Raw genomic sequence first — 17,500 nt, 5'->3', positions numbered from 1 at the left:
ATAATAATAATATAATAATAATAATAATAATAATAATAAATAATAATAATAATAATAAATAATAATAATAATATAATAATATAATAATAATAATAATAATAATAATAATAATAATAATAATAATAATAATAATAATAATAATAATAATAATAATAATAATAATAATAATAATAATAATAATATAATAATAATAATAATAATAATAATAATAATAATAATAATAATAATAATAATAATAATAATAATAAATAAAAGAAGAAGAAGAAAGAAGTAAAGAATGAAGAAGAAGTAAGAGAAGAGATAGAAGAAGAAGAAGAAGAAGAAGAAGAAGAAGAAGAAAGAAGAAGAAGAAGAAGAAGAAGAAGAAGAAGAAAGAAGAAGAAAAGAAGAAGAAGGAAGAAGAAGAAGAAGAGAAGAAAGAAGAAGAAGAAAGAAGAAGAAGAAGAAGAAAGAAGAAGAAAGAAGAAGAAGAAGAAGAAGAAGAAGAGAGAAGAAGAAGAAGAAGAAGAAGAAGAAGAAGAAAGAAGAAGAAGAAGAAGAAGAAGAAGAAGAAGAAGAAGAAGAAGAAGAAGAAGAAGAAAGAAGAAGAAGAAGAAGAAGAAGAAGAAGAAAAGAAGGAAGAAGAAAGAAGAAGAAGAAGAAGAGAAGAAGAAGAAGAAGAAGAAGAAGAAGAAGAAAGAAGAAGAAGAAGAAGAAGAAGAAGAAGAAGAAGAAGAAGAAGAAGAAGAAGAAGAAGAAGAAGAAGAAGAGAAGAAGAAGAAGAAGAAGAAGAGAAGAAGAAGAAGAGAAGAAGAAGAAGAAGAAAGAAGAAGAGAAGAAGAAGAAGAAGAAGAAGAAGAAGAAGAAAGAAGAAGAAGAAGAAGAAGAAGAAGAAGAAGAAGAAGAAGAAAGAAGAAGAAGAAAGAAGAAGAAGAAGAAGAAGAAGAAAGAAGAAGAAAAGAGAGAAGAAGAAGAAGAAGAAGAAGAAGAGAAGAAGAAGAAGAAGAAGAAGAAGAAGAAGAAAGAAGAGAAGAAGAAAAAGAAGAGAAGAAGAAAGAAGAAGAAGAAGAAGAAGAAGAAGAAGAAGAAGAAGAAGAAGAAGAAGAAGAAGAAGAAAACATAATTACAACTTATTACAAAGACTGCCAATTTCATATTTCGTTGTTATTATTAGTTCTAGTTCATATTCTCCATTTTCATTGGCATTTACTTTTAATCTTAGTATTTAAACTCACAGTTATCTTAGTGAGGCCTAGAAATGGTAGTTTTCATTGTTGGAATATAATTTGACAAGTAGTCAAGTAAGATAGGGGGAAAATATCCAAGTCTAAGGGCCAATCCACACCGACTCGAAACAATACGGGAGAGGACCTCGGCAGAGGACGTCGGGTGCTTGGTATGGGTAGCTCTAGCGGCTCTTCAGCCTTCATTCTACAGCGTAGTGTTTTCAGTTGGAGCTCTTTGGTCGATGGAGCCGATAGCTGTGGGACATAATATCCGTTCAATGAGATTTGAGAGGTATTTTGGTGATGATCCTTCCACGGACTTGAACACAGTGGTAGCTGGTTTATATTGAATGCGTTGACCCACTGGCAGCCATTGCAGCTGTTGTAGAAAACAAGGAGCCGCAATTTAAACAAACTTAAATTTCATGATGACAAGACAGAAATGATAATTTTTGGAAATAGGTATCAACTCTCAAAAATATCTACAAATGAGATACTAGTGGGTGAAAATGCTATTAAACCTAGTTCTTGTGTGAGAAATCTTGGAGTGTATTTAGATCAAGGGTTATCCATGGAAGATCATGTTTAAAAAAATATGTCAATGTTGTAACTATCACATTAGAAACATTTGAAGAATCAGACATTATATTGATGAAGATATTACAAAGATGCTTGTTGATTCGTTTATTACTAGCAGATTAGATTATTGCAATTCCCTTCTCATTGGTTGCCAAAGTAACTACAAAAAATTCAAAATAAAGCGGCTAGATTTTTAAAATTAACGAAAAAAAAAGAGATCATATAATACCAGTACTCCAGGAATTGCACTGGCTTCCTGTGAAGTTTAGGATAGAATTTAAGATATTTGTTATGTTTTTAGATGTCTGGATGGATTTGCACCTGAATAATTGCAGGAACAAATTAAAAAATATGAACCCACTCGAAATTTAAGATCATCTCATTCCCAACTTCTAAAGGTTACCACGACAAAAAACATTTTCGGTAAAAAAAAGCCTTTTCATTCATAGCTCCACACCTATGGAACGCACTCAGTCCTCGGACCAAGTCCTATGAAATGTATCATCTTTCAGGAAATGTCTGAAGACTGAGTTGTTCCGTGAGGCTTATTTTTTTGTGAAATACATGTTGCTTAGATTTTTTAAAGTGTATTCATGCTTATCATGTAGTGTCGTGGTTTTTAATTTTGTTGTTTTTAAAACCGTTTTATTATGTAAATCGCTGCTGAGCACGATTAAAGTGGATTTTTATGTGCTATATAAATTCATTATTTACTATTACTATTTACTATTTCTGCAGTACAAGCTGGGCTGCCATGTTTTGTACTGGTAAATAGCTTTATACTCACGAGTATGCCAAAAGCTATTCATATTGTGGTTCAAGGGAGGTAAATTTATTAAAGTGTTAAAGGTGTCAGGATAGATACAGTTATGTCCCCTGATCATCTGCTTGGTAAGAATAAATGGACTTGAAATAAAATAATGAATAAACAGTAATGAATCAAAATAAAAAAGTTAAAACAATAAAACGGTATATAGTTGATAAAATCAGACATACAAAAACCGGAATATAAATTCTCATCTGAGAGTCCTTAAGTTCAAGTTCCCGAGCTGAAACGCGAAGAAATAGTACTATAAGAAAGCACCTTGGGGTCATGACCTAAGAGTGGTCCAATCCCCTTGAAGGTAAAGAAAGTAATGAAGGAAACATTTGTTTTCGGTGACGGAAGGGGGGAGAGGGGGGGGGGGGGGGGATAATTTCTTTTCTGTTCTGGCTACTGATACAGTACTCGATTATGGCCCATATATCGACTAGCGCCCATCCTTACTACTATTTCTTCTTGGTTGCCGACGTCGACTGTTGACTCATAACCACTACTCACCACATCGAGTCCTCGGCACAGATGGTGAAAATAAAATGCAGGAGATTGCTGTAATCCCCTCCCAACACTAACTCCTCTCTCTCTCTCTCTCTCTCTCTCTCTCTCTCTCTCTCTCTCTCTCTCTCTCTCTCTCTCTCTCTCTCTCTCTCTCTCTCTCCCCCTCCCCCTGTCCATCGCCCAGAACAACGCACCGAATAATCTGTTGTCAAGAGAGGTTGCGTTTGGCTGGAGACTCCATAGAGGCTTCATTCAACCAGTGGGAATGACTGGAGGTAGTTGTCAAGCCTGGGACTGCACAGACATCATCTGTTTATTATGCTGTACTTGACGGGCATTGTCCGGCGGACACGGAGTAATGCGTTGGTTACAATCATACGACTACACTTGTCATAAAGTTGATGTTTTGATATAGAAAACTCAGAAAATGTAGAAATTATATATTGTCAATAACGAGTTGTGTTGTATTCCATAGAAATGATTTTATTGTTTGACCAAATAAAGGTAACACATGTAATTATTCAAATAATCATTGTATTATTTACGGAGGAAGTGGTACAGGAAAATCATATTGGTTAAAAAAGAACTATCTAGAAAAATTTAATATTGAAAGGTATTATGTTTTCTCTCCTCATATAGATGAATGGAATGAAAATAGAATGATTAATGATTTAAAAGAAATTACATTCATAAATAATGTAACTAGAATATTAGATGATGTAGAGAATAAAATAAAGAACTCAAATATTATAAATAATCTATTTTTAAATGGAAGACATAGAAACATTCAATGTATTATAATAGCTCACACTAGAAAAATCATTTATAATCAAATAAGACAAAATATTAGTAATATTCTAATAACAACAAATAACACTCCAGAGTTTTATAGACAATTAAAAGGCAAATAAAATTCCAATCCATCCACCAATCATGTCAACAGATCAAAACAAATCATCATCATCTTCAACTGCCGTCTTCACTCTAGTTCCGGGGCAAAATACCAAGTTCAAGATTATTTTAAACAGAAAAGTCAACCTTTTGTTTGCGGCGGCCAATCTAAGATGATACGTATTGCATGCTCTGCTTCTCTATATATAATTTGTGTCTTATTTCTTAGAACCTCATCAAAGTTCAAAGTAACGTTGCTTTTAATGTGAAGAAAATTGCCACAAAATTTAACTATGAGGGTGCAAAATCAGTTGGCTAAAATCAAAATATTTGCCATCCACTGTAACCATTAATCACCTGATGTCCTTCTATCTCATCTTTTTTTTTAAATTATGCCCTTTCGCCACGACAACATAAGATACCGTCGCCTAGGCATTCCACTAAGGAGTATAGATAATTAATCAAATAAGATGTCTGATGTCAACAAGAATCACCCATGTTGTCCAATTGAGCAAATTGGGGGTTAAAGTTAATCTGACAGATAAGCTGATAGATTTGAAGATGTGAACGAATGATCAAGTCGGAGAGGTGGGGACGGTGAAATTTTCATGGATTGGATTGGGGTAACAAAAACAAAACAAAACACGATCTTGTCAAGTTCAAGACTTAGTCACACGCAATGTTTCAATCATTGCTCCTTTTCTTTCCTTCTCAAACCAACACACTCATTCAGCTTCAAGTCATTTGACAACACGCCATTTTGAACAGAAAATACAGTGTTGTTTTCCGTGATGGGACAAAGACTAATTTTCAGAGACGGGAGAGCGCTTCTACTACTGCGAATAGTGATTCCATCGTGAAATCACTATCTGTAGTGCTACTGCGAATAAGCACTTCATTAAAAATATAAACCCCTACCTTCACTCTCTGTAACTACTTTATCAAGAAGTAATTGTAAATTTTCTTTTGAGTCTGAGATTAGTGCTGTGTCATCTGCATACCTTATGTTGTTGACATTCTCACCATTATCTTAATGCCTGGACTATCTCTTAAAGTCCTAAATATTGCTTCGCTGTAAATATTAAAAACGTCTGGTGACAAAACACATCCTTGTCTAACACCTCTTTTAATTTTATTAAATTCACCGAATTCTCCTTCAATCCTGACAGTTGCACTTTGATTCCAATATTATAAGTTTCTAATAATTCTTAGATCTTTTCCATCCATGTTTCGTACAGTAAAGTGATCAATTGATGGATTCATTCCTTATTACTCTATTTTTTTGTTTGGTTTTGTCTTTCCAAATAAATAAAATCCTTTTGTCAACTTCCCTAACATTGAATTCAATGTCCTTCTGGACCAGAAGAAGTATTCCGCCATTAGCAGACAAAGGACATTTTCTGTTAACTTTGATCTCAATTGTTTATCTTATTATAATATGGACGAATGAAGGTGACCAATCACGTCTCGAAACGTTCCGAATCTGTGACTCAGACTGTAAAGAAATCTTAGACGAGTTGAGGTTCATCTAAATCGATCAACTTTAGCATTGATTGTGTATTTGTCAAATGTCAAGATAAGACTTGTCAAATGTCAAGACAAGATGTTTTGTCGTTTTAAGGCAGAATTATTTGCATATCATTCATTTACAGCATTGGGCTCGTCTCGTCGTAATACCCGTCCTGGCCACGTCAGTAAAACCAAGTTTATAGAGCCAGCCTCCCTCTATCCATCCATCCCAACTCTATCTGTTTCCACCAACCAAGCGTGACGGATTTTATAGTTTCCTTTTCCCTCTTTTACCCCATCCCGTTTTTACGACAATCGATATAAAACACGACTTCTTTGGAAACCATTGGATTGTCCGCAGCGAGAAATTCACCGTTTATGTAAAATATCGCCTTGTGAATAATTTTGGTTTTAAAAACCTAGAAAATAACAGTCCGAGTCATAAGTAACTTGAACCACTATCTAGTATTGAACATATTTAGGCACATAACAAAGCTACTTAACACTGCGCTTATGTAAGATATTTCTTCAAGAATGAATGAAATAGATGTGCATCCATCAACTACTCTGTATCTACTCATTAAATACAACTAATATTATTTTTATAAACAAATTGGCTTTTGGTTATCTCACCACCACCCCCCCCCCCAACTTACATCTGAAAATACAAACAAACAAGATTTTCTAAACTTAGTGATTATTTTTTCTTTAAAAGCAAATTTACAAGAAACTGTCCAAAGATATAAAATATAAAATTGGTCAATTATTAGAAATCTAAAGAGAAGATGAAACAAAAATTATTGACTCACTCATTTTTTAAAAATTGAACTTATATAGGGCAATATCCACTAAATGTGCTCAAAGAGCTTTACAAGGGGTCCTGGTCAACAGCAACATTGAACATGTAGGACGGACATGACGCCTGTTAGGCGATATTACAATTTCGGACAGTGACAAAGCTGTTATCGGCCAGGTACTCATTTTACACCTGAATACGGTGAAGATGTGAGTATAAGAGCCTTTCAAGGACTCAACTAGCGCCGAGCGCGAGGCTCGAACCCAGGATCTCGTCCGAAGCGAGTGTCATACCATAGACCACATAGCCGCACTCTAGCTTTGGTATTCAATGTAGATTGAAATCGTCGTCATGACGTTATCTAGCACTCCCGATGAGAACGGAATAACTGATAGGGCAATGAGCTGTCTACATGAGCTACACGGGACGTTGGGAAGGGGGAAAGAAATAGAACTGTCACAAGTTTGGCTCAAAATGCCGAGCGCAAAAATATCCATTTTTCTAACCCCCCCCCCCCCCCCTTCCCAATAATAATAGCAATAATAATAATAATAAATAATATAATAATATAATAATAATAATAATAATAATAATAATAATAATAATATAATAATATACTTTATTCATTTAAAAAATGGAAATTCGTTTACAGACGTGGCATGCATAAATATGTATACAAAGAGAAACATGTTGTCCTCGTGACCCCCGGTTTGAACCCATATGCAAATTCACAAATAGTAATGCGTAATGACGTAAAGTTTAATAATAATTTGTGACGTCAGTTTATGAAACGTCCAATTTCACTAAAATTAGATTTGTTTTTAAAAATGAATTTCATCTGGTATTCTTGAAAATATCTTTTATCCATAGATAACGACATGAGAGTCGATTGAATGGGAGAATAAAAACGATTTCTTACAATCTTGCGATGTGGAATTTGAACTTTGTTCCCAACGCACACTCGTAAGTTCTTGCACCGATAGGAAACACGCCCGTAATCCCAAAAGGAATGAATCTGTTTACACTCTTTCCTTATTTTGGGTCTGTCATTTCCTTTGTAGGGTAATAGTGAGAGAAAGAGAAAGAAAGAAAGGGATATAGATAGATAGATAGATAGATAGATAGATAGATAGATAGATAGATAGATAGATAGATAGATAGATAGATAGATAGATAGATAGCGAGAGAGAGAGAGAGAGAGAGAGAGAGAGAGAGAGAGAGAGAGAGAGAGAGAGCAAGGGAATCTGGTTACTTGAATAGTTAACATTTTCAATTCAATTTAATTGGTTTGTCTTTATCCCTCTTAATTTCAATAAATTAATTCATTGCTTTATGAATATTTTGGATGAGGAGAGTGTAATAATTAGATTGCAGCTGGTGAAAATCTGAAATCCAATCTTATGGTATAAATAATATTAATTACCTCGACATATGTGAATGAAAAACACACACATTATGGTTAAAAAATGTGTAATATAATATTTGATACGATAAACTATCTTATTTATCTCACAACACTGACTGGTATGGAATGAAAACAACAGCGGCTCATTCAAACTCGTCGCCAGTCATATAATATTATTAATTTTTTTTTAAATTGAGCTTTATATAGCGCAATATCCACTTAATGTGCTCAAAGCGCTTTACAAGGGGTCCCTGGTGAACAGCAACATTTAACATGTAGCACGGGAGATGACGCCTGTTAGGCGATATTACAATTTTGGGACAAAGATAACGCTGTTAACGGCCAGGTACTCATTTTACACCTGACTACGGTGAGAGAATGTGAGTAAAGAGCCTTTTCCAAGGACTCAACTATGCGCCGAGCGCGAATCTCGAACCCAGGTCCTTCCGATCCGAAAGCGAGTGTCATACCACTAGACTACATAACCGTACTTTATGTAAGGTACATCTTGTGTCACACAAGTATCACATCCAATGTTCTCTCGCACCTCTAGTCTATGGGATTTCCCAAAATACTAATGATATCATTCTTTAAAAACCATGTCTTTTTGCGTCGCCTGTTGTTGTATCTGTTGTGCGGCTGTGTGGTCACTCGCTTTCGGATCGGAGGGTCCTGGGTTCGAGCCTTGCACTCGGCGCATAGTTGAGTCCTTGGAAAAGGCCCTTTACTCACATTCTCTCACCGTACTCGGTGTAAAATGAGTACCTGGACGTTAACAGCGTTGTCTTTGTCCGAAAAATTGTAATATCGCCTAACAGCCGTCATGTCCCGTCCTACATGTTAAATGTTGCTGTTGACCAGGGACCCCTTGTAAAGCGCTTTGAGCAAATTTAATGGATATTGCGTTTTTAAAGCTCATTTTAAAAAAAAAATCTGTTGCGTAATTTAAACAAATTCATTTTTAACATTCTTTGAAGGAGACAAAAATAAGCGTTGAAAAATGTTCATCCTACCTTTAATTGACTCACCCGCTGTTCGATTACCAAGTGCCTCATCATAATATATACAAATTGCTGTCATGTCCAGGGGCGTGGCTATATTTGTTGATTTGGTGCCTGGCACCGATTCCATCTTTAAAAATATGGATCACAGCATTTGAAAAATAATAAAACTAAGAAATGGTATAAACCGTCTCTTACTTATTTGAGTAAGTTTTTTTTTCTGTATATGTTTTTCTTTCTTTTCTATTTACACATATAGCATGTTTTTAGTCATTATCATCTGTGTCTGGCACCACCTTATACTGTAAGCATGCCACGCCACTGGAGTCATGTCTGTTTAACTCTTTCAAAACTAGGTGGAGTCTCTGGCCTCCCATGGTGGGCAAGATGTCACTTGCTGTATCTTCTATAGGGAATGAGATTAGCGGAAGAGTAGCGTCCCTTGATTGGACGTCACCTATAGTCTGTGACGTCACCGGCGGAAAAGTTATTAGAGTGTTGGTCTGCAAGTATGTACTTGGATGTATATGTATGTGTTTGTTTGTGTGTGTTTGTGTGTGAATATGAGGGTGCATGGTCTTACAGCCATTTAAAATAGACGTTAAGGGCCGGTTTGTTGTACCTCGTAATTCTCTAATAGACCAGGTGAATACGTGGAGACCAAGGTCACGCTGAATGATAAAGGATAATATTAATATTATATAGGTCCAACGTATTTGAAAAAGCTTCCAGTAAAATATTTCGCACGGCTATCTACTGTTCGTTTTAAGGCGTGCGCGTGTTATTTTGTAGTCGTTTTAACTCTTGCCCTCCACAAAGCAAGTGGAACAGTTTAACAACAGGCCAAGCAAAGTTGTCGTACCAGTAAGGTCGCGGGTTCGAACCCCCATCGCCGCCGCGAAATTTTTATTCTCCATTGTCTTCTGGCACTTTCCTACTCACTTCATCTCTTGTTGTTATCAACATAAGTGCCTGCACAACTCACTTTTCTGAATTAAAAATTCATATCACAAGATCACAAAGCCATACAACCCCCCCCCCCTCATCCCCCAATACCCCAAATCTACGGTCTATTTCTGACACTCTAACTGTTACTGGGGAGTCCCGAGACGTCAGTAGTAGAGACTCGCCTAACAAACAAAAGGACGGGCACGTATCAATCCTGAGCACAGTCAAGATTTCATTTCCTGACCCTGCCTCTCTTGACCATCGAGTAGTCGTCACGACAGACTGGCGCCACATCTGAGGATATCAAGCGATTGTCACTGTTTGAATAACGATAGTGCGGCTATGTGGTCTAGTGGTATGACACTCGCTTTCGGATCGGAAGGTCCTGGGTTCGAGCCTCGATCGGATCAACGCATAGTTGAGTCCTTGGAGAAGGCTCTTTACTCACATTCTCTCATCGTACTCAGGTGTAAAATGAGTACCTGGCCGTTAACAGCGTTGTCTCTGTCCCCAAAAATTGTAATATCGCCTAACAGACGTCATGTCTCGTCCTAAGTGTCATGTGTCGCTGTTGACCAGGGACCCCTTGTAAAGCGCTTTGAGCACGTTTAGTGGATATTGCGCTATATAAAAGCTCATTTTATAAATATCATCATGATCCATCGTGGCTTGTACTCTTGAGCACGTTGCCGGTCAGCTGTCTCCACGAATCACGATCCTCTGCGGTGCGCATGAAATCTGTGTTGCTTTTTAAATCACATTTGGCCATTCTTAGGTTATTTAAATATGATAAGTCATTCTTTGCCTTCCTCTAGCTCTCTTTCCTTCGATCATCCCAGATGTTACCAACTTTTCTATTCCGTCTCTTCTCCACACATATCCTAGAAAGCGTAACTGCCTCTTTCTGATGTTATCGATCAGTATTCTTCCCTTTCTCACCTTCTCCAACACTTCCTCGTTCGTACACCTGTCTGTCCATGATACCCTCAACATTCTTCTATACACTATACACCCACATCTCAAATGCCTCTAACCTCCTCGTACATTCTTTGTCAAGCGTCCACGTTTCACAACCTTATACTGAAAGATACTAAGGCTCTATTAAAATATCATTAAATTTCTTTGATATCTTGGAAGGATTTCGATGGCTTGGATTCATTTTAATACATCTAATTATGAAGTAAAATAAACTTTGTGGATTATTATTTCATTGTATATGCGGCTATGTGGTCTAGTGGTATGACACTCGCTTTTGGATCGGAAGGTCCTGGGTTAGAGCCACGCCCTCGGCGCATAGTTGAATCCTTGGAAAAGGCTCTTTACTCACATTCTCTCACCACACTCAGGTGTAAAATGATTACCTGGCCGAAAAATTGTAATATCGCCTTACAGGCGGTATGTATCGTCCTACATGTTAAATGTTGCTGTTGACCAGGGATCCCTTGTAAAGTGTTTTGAGCAAATTTAGTGGATATTGCTCTATATAAAGCCCAATTTATTATGTGCTGGCATTTCAATGTTATTCTACTTCTAAAACTTCCACCCTTTTAAAGTCCATTACAACAAAGCAGACTTCTCATAGAGACGGTACTGTGTTCGAATCTTCCAGAAATGCCTTGGAAATGTGTTGTTTACTGTCAGAGGAAATTCCCTGATGAGGCCATGTCACAATACACACATAAACAAAATATTTCAAATATTATAAGAACTTACAAGTAAAAATGTACTTTTCTAATCATCATTCTCATGTATTCTCTCGGATCGGAAGGTCCTGGGTTCGAGCCTCGCGCTCGGCGCATAGTTGAGTCCTTGGAAAAGGCTTTTTACTCACATTCTCTCACCGTACTAAGGTGTAACATGAGTACCTGGCCGTTAACAGCGGTGAGGTCCGAAAAATTGTTAAATTGTCCCGTCCTACATGTTAAATGTTGCTGTTGAGCAGGGTATCCTTGTAAAGCGCTTTGAGCACATTAATTTAATAGATATTGCACTATATAAAGCTCAATTTAAAAAACAATAATTTTTCAATGGGTTAGCTTTACTAATAATAACTGCGTGGCGAGGTGTGAGAAAGAAAAACGAATTTTTGCGGCGAGGAAGAAAAGACGGAAAGGAAAGGTTTGTCGTCCGGTGTCTCCTGAAGAAGGTCGGGTTGATTGACACGTTTATTTCACATTGAGATGAATCGCTGGTCGCTGGTCGCTGGTCGCTGGTCGCGGCCCTTGGGAAAATAGGAGGACAATAAAGCACATCATCCTTTGTCAGTATCCTGCAGGGTTTAAAGCCACGCGCACTTTCAACTTTCAACCGTTAGTTGAGGGCTAAAGTTGTTTTGTTTTTTGTTTAATCAGTCAGTGATTGGAAATTTTACAATTGAGGAATTCTTACATCCAAAATAATTCCTCTTTGAGAGGAACTATATTGAATTTTATAAATACCCAGTGATGTAAAATCAAAATACAGGAAGTGTGCTTTTGTATAGTTTTCTGTACATCTACTTGTTTTATTTTTTGGTTCAATCACAAATAAACATCTAATTCATATTTTCATGGAACACAAGTGGTAGTGTCAGTTTTTTTTTCTAATTGGATACACAATGATGACAAGGTATTCGATCTTTTATGGGTTTTTTTCTCTTCTCTTCCGCATCCTCCATCTCACTTTCTACTCTTCGTCCTCCTCTTTCTCATATCTTCTCATGTCTTCCTTGGCGTTCTCCTCATTTTCCTAACTCTCTCTTTACCAGACATTTTCAGGATTTTCCCCAAAACTTCACACCCAACTAAAACAAAAATATATTTTTTTATCACTCAAACACACTAGCAGTAAATTCTTACGAAAAATAATTTCTTTAGCAAAACATGTTCTACAACCCACTTTTCAGTTTCTTTAAATTTTATGATGTACAAGAGAAATTTGAATAAGAAAACTATTGGTTGTATTGTAACTAATGTGACGATTTTCCTATTAGTGGTAAGGAGAGGGTTAATCCACTTCCTCCCGCCCCCAACTTAAATATTGCATTGGGATTCTGTACCAATATCACCAATATCACATGATTTCATTTTCCTCCTTCAGTTCCTCTTCCTCTCCGACGTTTTTTTCTTTTAAGTCGTGTACTAAGATATTATAATTTAATAGAGAATTTTGTTTGTGTTAGATAGGGATAGTTTAACTTGTGTTATCAAATTGTTTAGTTATGTAAAAACGAATACCATCTTTTTAAGCTTGCTACCAACCTTTCTAAGGGCTGTCTTTTAAATCTATATATCTTTGATTGTATATTTTACATTATATATGGTTATATCAAGACTAACCTATTCATGTCAGCATTCTTAAGTCTAAGGTTAATTCATCTCATGTTAATGTTTCCCCAAACCGAACCTCAATCATTCTCAAATTAAGTTTGAACAGGCCTGGATTACCTAGCAATAACTATTTACACAAAGCTACACAACGTTCGTTGGATTCATTTGTTCAACAAATCATTCAAGACCGTTGTGGCTGAGTGGTATCACTCTTCTCTTTGGATACGTAGGTTTCTGATTCGAGTCCGTTGAGGGGAGTTAGAGCAACTGTGTTGTTGATCCATCACACCATCTATTGCTATTCCTATTGTAATCCTGATTGTAAATAAACCCTTCAGTCAGTTTTGTCTTTTCATTTTTCCCCACAGATTACTATGTGCCCTTTGGATTTTATCACTAGTCATTGAGCAAGCAGGTATGTGGGGACTTTTTAAAATTGATGCTATGCGTTCTGTTAAAATCCTCACAACATTCGTCAGTCGGATATAACGTGCCAACACACGAAACTATGTATAATCATGAACTAATATCGTCTGATTGATATAATGAAGTGAGAACAAGTCATTACAATGACTGAAAAACAATAAGAGAGAGCCGGATGACGTCAATTTGGTTAATATAGGATTCAATAGTCTGATGTCACGTCCGCCCAGCACCGAGCAGCTTGGTTCGAAACAAAGAAAATCGGTACTTTTTTATTCTTCATGCTGGCTAGAACTTTTCATATGTCTTGTGATCAGAATGTATACAAGTCAAAACATGATCATATTTATAATGTTTTTCTTCTCTGGATACGCTTTTATGCTCGTCGGAGAAATGTTTATTCATAAAGGCGTCCGCCATTGTTCCGATAGTTTAAAACCAGTTAACAAGTTACAATGCGTCATTACGAGGGAAGTGACGTCACGACTGTTGAAGCGTATTACGAGAAAGGGATTTTATAATAATATTGGTACAGAAGTAAAGCTTTCTCTTTTGAATTGAACGGTATTTTTTTTTTTTTTTTTTTAATGTCGGTAAAATGCTACATATCTATAACGCTTCTTATCTTAATTGCGTCATGTCTCGTTCTACATGTTTCGTGTTCTCATTAGTTAGGGACCCTTTGTAAAGCGCTTTGATCACGTTAAGTGGATATTGCGCTATATAAAAGCACAAGTTTTAAGTTTAAAGTTTAATTAGGATCAGCGATAGACTCTAATCGGGGATAAACAATTCGTTGGAAAATTCCGCTTGTTTATTTTTCATATTATTTATTACTGTTTAAGATCATCGTTGTTATTGTTGTCTTGGTGAGAACGAAAAGATAAAAGGGTAATTCTTTTTTTACGAAACCCGGCAATATCCGACAACGTTATGGGAAGTAGGCAGAAGTGGGGGGGGGGTGAACCTGGGACTCAGGGAGGTGTACACCAGTGGGGAGTGAACCTGAAACTATGGGTTTCGGCGGGTTTCGGAGGGTTTCGTATAAAAGTGTTACCAGGAAAGAATTACTTTGTTACGAAACCCGCCGAAACTCGACAAAATTCGACAAAGTGATGGGAAGTAGTCACAGTGGGGAGTAGATCTGGGCTTATGGGAGGAGGAGGAGGAGGGGGGGGGGGTTGTTCTTCCCGCTGATATCCGCCGACACCCAACCCGCTAAAACCGACCAAATTTATGGGAAGTGGGCGGCAGTGGGGAATGAACCAGGGACTCATGGTAGTGAACCTGAGACTAAGGGAAGAGGATATCAGAGGGATATGAACCTGGGACTATGGAAGGTGGATACCTGTGGGAATTGAAGCCGGACTAAAGGAATTTGGTACCAGAGGAGATTGAACCTGAAATTGTAGGAGGTGGGCAGCAATGGGGATTGAACCTGGGACTACGAGAGGTATATAACGGAGGACAATGAGCCCGTAAAGATTCTTCTCTTATTCGAAATCTACCGAAATCGTCGAAAGTTATAGGAAGTGGGCACCGATGGGGAATGAACCGGGGACTCAGGGAAGTGCCCATCAGTGGGGATGGAACATGGGACTATGGAGATGGATACCAGTTGGAATTGAAGCCAACTATGGGAGTTGGGTACCAGAGCAGAGTGAACTTGAGACTTTAGGAGGTGGACAGGTATGCACTTCACAGATTCCACCGATTCATTCCCCATTGGTGTCCACCTCCCATAGTCTTAGGTCCATTCTCCTCTGGTACCAAAATCACATATGTCGATTCCCACTAGTATCCATCCCCCATAGTCCCAGGTTCGTTTCCCACTGATATGGTCTTCCCGTAGTCCCAAGTTCACTCCCCATTGGTGTGCACGTCTCTGACTCCCAGGTTCATTCCCCATTGGTGCCCACCTCCTACAATCTCAGGTTCATTCTCCTCTGGTACCCAATTCCCATAGTCCGGCTTCAATTCCCATAGGTATCCATCTCCCATTGTCCCAGGTTCGTTTCCCACTGATATGGTCTTCCCGTAGTCCCAAGTTCACACCCCATTGGTGTGCAATTCCCTGAGTCCCAGGTTCAATGCCCATTGGTGCCCATCTCCCATAGTCTTAGGTTCATTCTCCTCTGGTACCAAATTCCCATAGTCCGGCTTCAATACCCACGGGTATCCACCTCCCATTGTTCCAGGTTCATTTCCCTCTGATATCCTCTTCCCATAGTCCCAGGTTCACTCCCCACTGCTGCTCACTTCCGATAACTTTGGTCGGTTTCAGCGGGTTGATTTTCGGTGGATTTCGGCGGGTTTCGTAAAAAAAAAAAAACCACCCACCTCCTCCCATAGTCTCAGGTTCACTCCCCACTGGTGTACACTTCTCTGAGTCCCATGTCCACTCACTCCCCACTGCTGCCTACTTCCCATAACTATCTTGAATTTCGTCGGGTTTCGGCTTGTTTAGTAAAAAAAGGGTAATTTCCCCCCTTTATTTCTTTTTTTACGAATACCGCCGAAACCCATAGTAATCATGTTCACTCCCCACTGGTGTACACCTCCATGAGTCCCGGGTTCACTCCCCACTGGTGTACACCTCCATGAGTCCCGGGTTCACTCCCCACTAGTGTACACCTCCATGAGTCCCGGGTTCATTCCCCACTGGTGTACACCTCCATGAGTTCCGGGTTCACTCCCCACTGGTGTACACCTACATGAGTCCCGGGTTCACTCCCCACTGGTGTTAACCTCCATGAGTCCCGGGTTCACTCCCCACTGCTGCCTACTTCCCATAACTTTGTCGAATTTCGGCGGGCTTCTTAAAAAAGCAATACTCCTCTGGTGTTGCTTTTTTTTTACTATATCCACCAAAACCCATAGTCTCAGGTTCACTCCTCACTGGAGACACCTCCCTGAGTCCCAGATTTACTCCCTATGCTGCTACTTCCCATACCTTTGTCGGATTTCGTCGGTTTTTGTCGGGTTTCGTCGGGATTCCGTGGGTTTCGTAAAAAAGTAACCCCCCCCCCCCTAGTATTGGGTTGTTTTTGTTTTTTAACGAAACCCGCCGAAACCCATATTCCCAGGTTCACTCCCCATTGGTTTACACTTCCCTGAGCCCCAGGTTAACTTCCCATTGATGCCTACTTCCCATAACTTTGTCAGATATTGTCGGGTTTCGCCGGGTTTCGTAAAAGAGTAATACATCCCTGGTATTGCTTTTTTTACGGAACCCTCTGACACCCACCGAAACCCATAGTCTCAGGTTCACCCCCCACTGGTGTACACCTCCCTGAGTCCCAGATTCACTCCCCACTACTGCCTACTTCCTATAACGTTGTCGGATATTGTCGGGTTTCGTCGGGTTTCGGCGGGTTTCGTAAAAATTAAAAAAACACCCTCCTCCTCCCATAGTCCCAGGTTCACTCCTTATAGGTGTACACTTCCCTGAGTCCCTGGTTCACTCCCCACCCCTCTCCATAGACTACACGACACAAAACTAGCCATGTGCTCTCCATGTGCTTGTGTTTTTATGTTGAAGTTTGTGATCTGATTGATAGTATTTAGTGAGAACTACTCACAACAATGGCTCAAAAAAGTAAACAACACACGAGACAAACGAACGAGCAACAAGAAATTAATTATAAAAGCCCCCTCCATAGACTGCACAAAACAGCCGTAACAAACATCTAGCATGTGCCGTTTGTAGCATTGCTCGTTTGTGTGTCCCGTATGGTCAAGATGGACGACTACAAAAAGAAAGTTATTGAATGTGTGAGAGACCGGAGACCGGCCCCTTCTTTGGGACCCAAAGAACCCAGAATCTCACATCAAGGATCAACGAAAACAAGTCTGGGAAGATATCGACATGAAATGTTTACCTGCCGCTGAGCTTATTTTTAATAATAATAAAATTGACGATGATGGTAATAACGATGATAATAATAAGATATAGTAATAATGATAACAATAATAGCAATAATGATGAAGATGAAAATGATGATGATGATGATGATGATGATGATGATGATGACGATGATAGTGGTAGTAGTAGCAGCGGCAGAAGCAGAACAACAGTGGGTTGTGCAACATTACGTGCAACTATCCTTGGAATTTT

The 17,500-nt window shown here is 38.4% G+C and overlaps 1 protein-coding gene across 2 annotated transcripts in view; it reads left to right on the top strand.

Moving 5' to 3' along the window:
• The first annotated feature begins 11,801 nt into the window (after nucleotides 1–11,801).
• The window catches only part of LOC144966992 (uncharacterized), a 24,717-nt gene continuing 19,018 nt past the window's right edge, over nucleotides 11,802–17,500 (top strand). Inside the window, exons 1-2 of one of the 2 annotated variants that reach the window (XM_078903699.1) lie at nucleotides 11,802–12,259; nucleotides 13,329–13,375. In XM_078903699.1, coding sequence (XP_078759825.1) covers nucleotides 12,249–12,259; nucleotides 13,329–13,375 — 58 coding nt within the window. In that variant the 5' untranslated portion in view covers nucleotides 11,802–12,248. The remainder of the gene's footprint in view (nucleotides 12,260–13,328; nucleotides 13,376–17,500) is intronic. The other variant, XM_078903700.1, reaches the window with a different exon arrangement.

This window comes from Berghia stephanieae, chromosome 3 (assembly GCF_034508935.2).
Source record: "Berghia stephanieae isolate SIO BIC M18660-M18661 chromosome 3, UCSD_Bste_1.3, whole genome shotgun sequence".
Taxonomy (NCBI): Eukaryota; Metazoa; Mollusca; class Gastropoda; order Nudibranchia; family Aeolidiidae; genus Berghia; species Berghia stephanieae.
The sequence above is the reverse complement of the archived record's forward strand: the minus strand, read 5'-3'. Positions and strand labels throughout refer to the sequence as shown.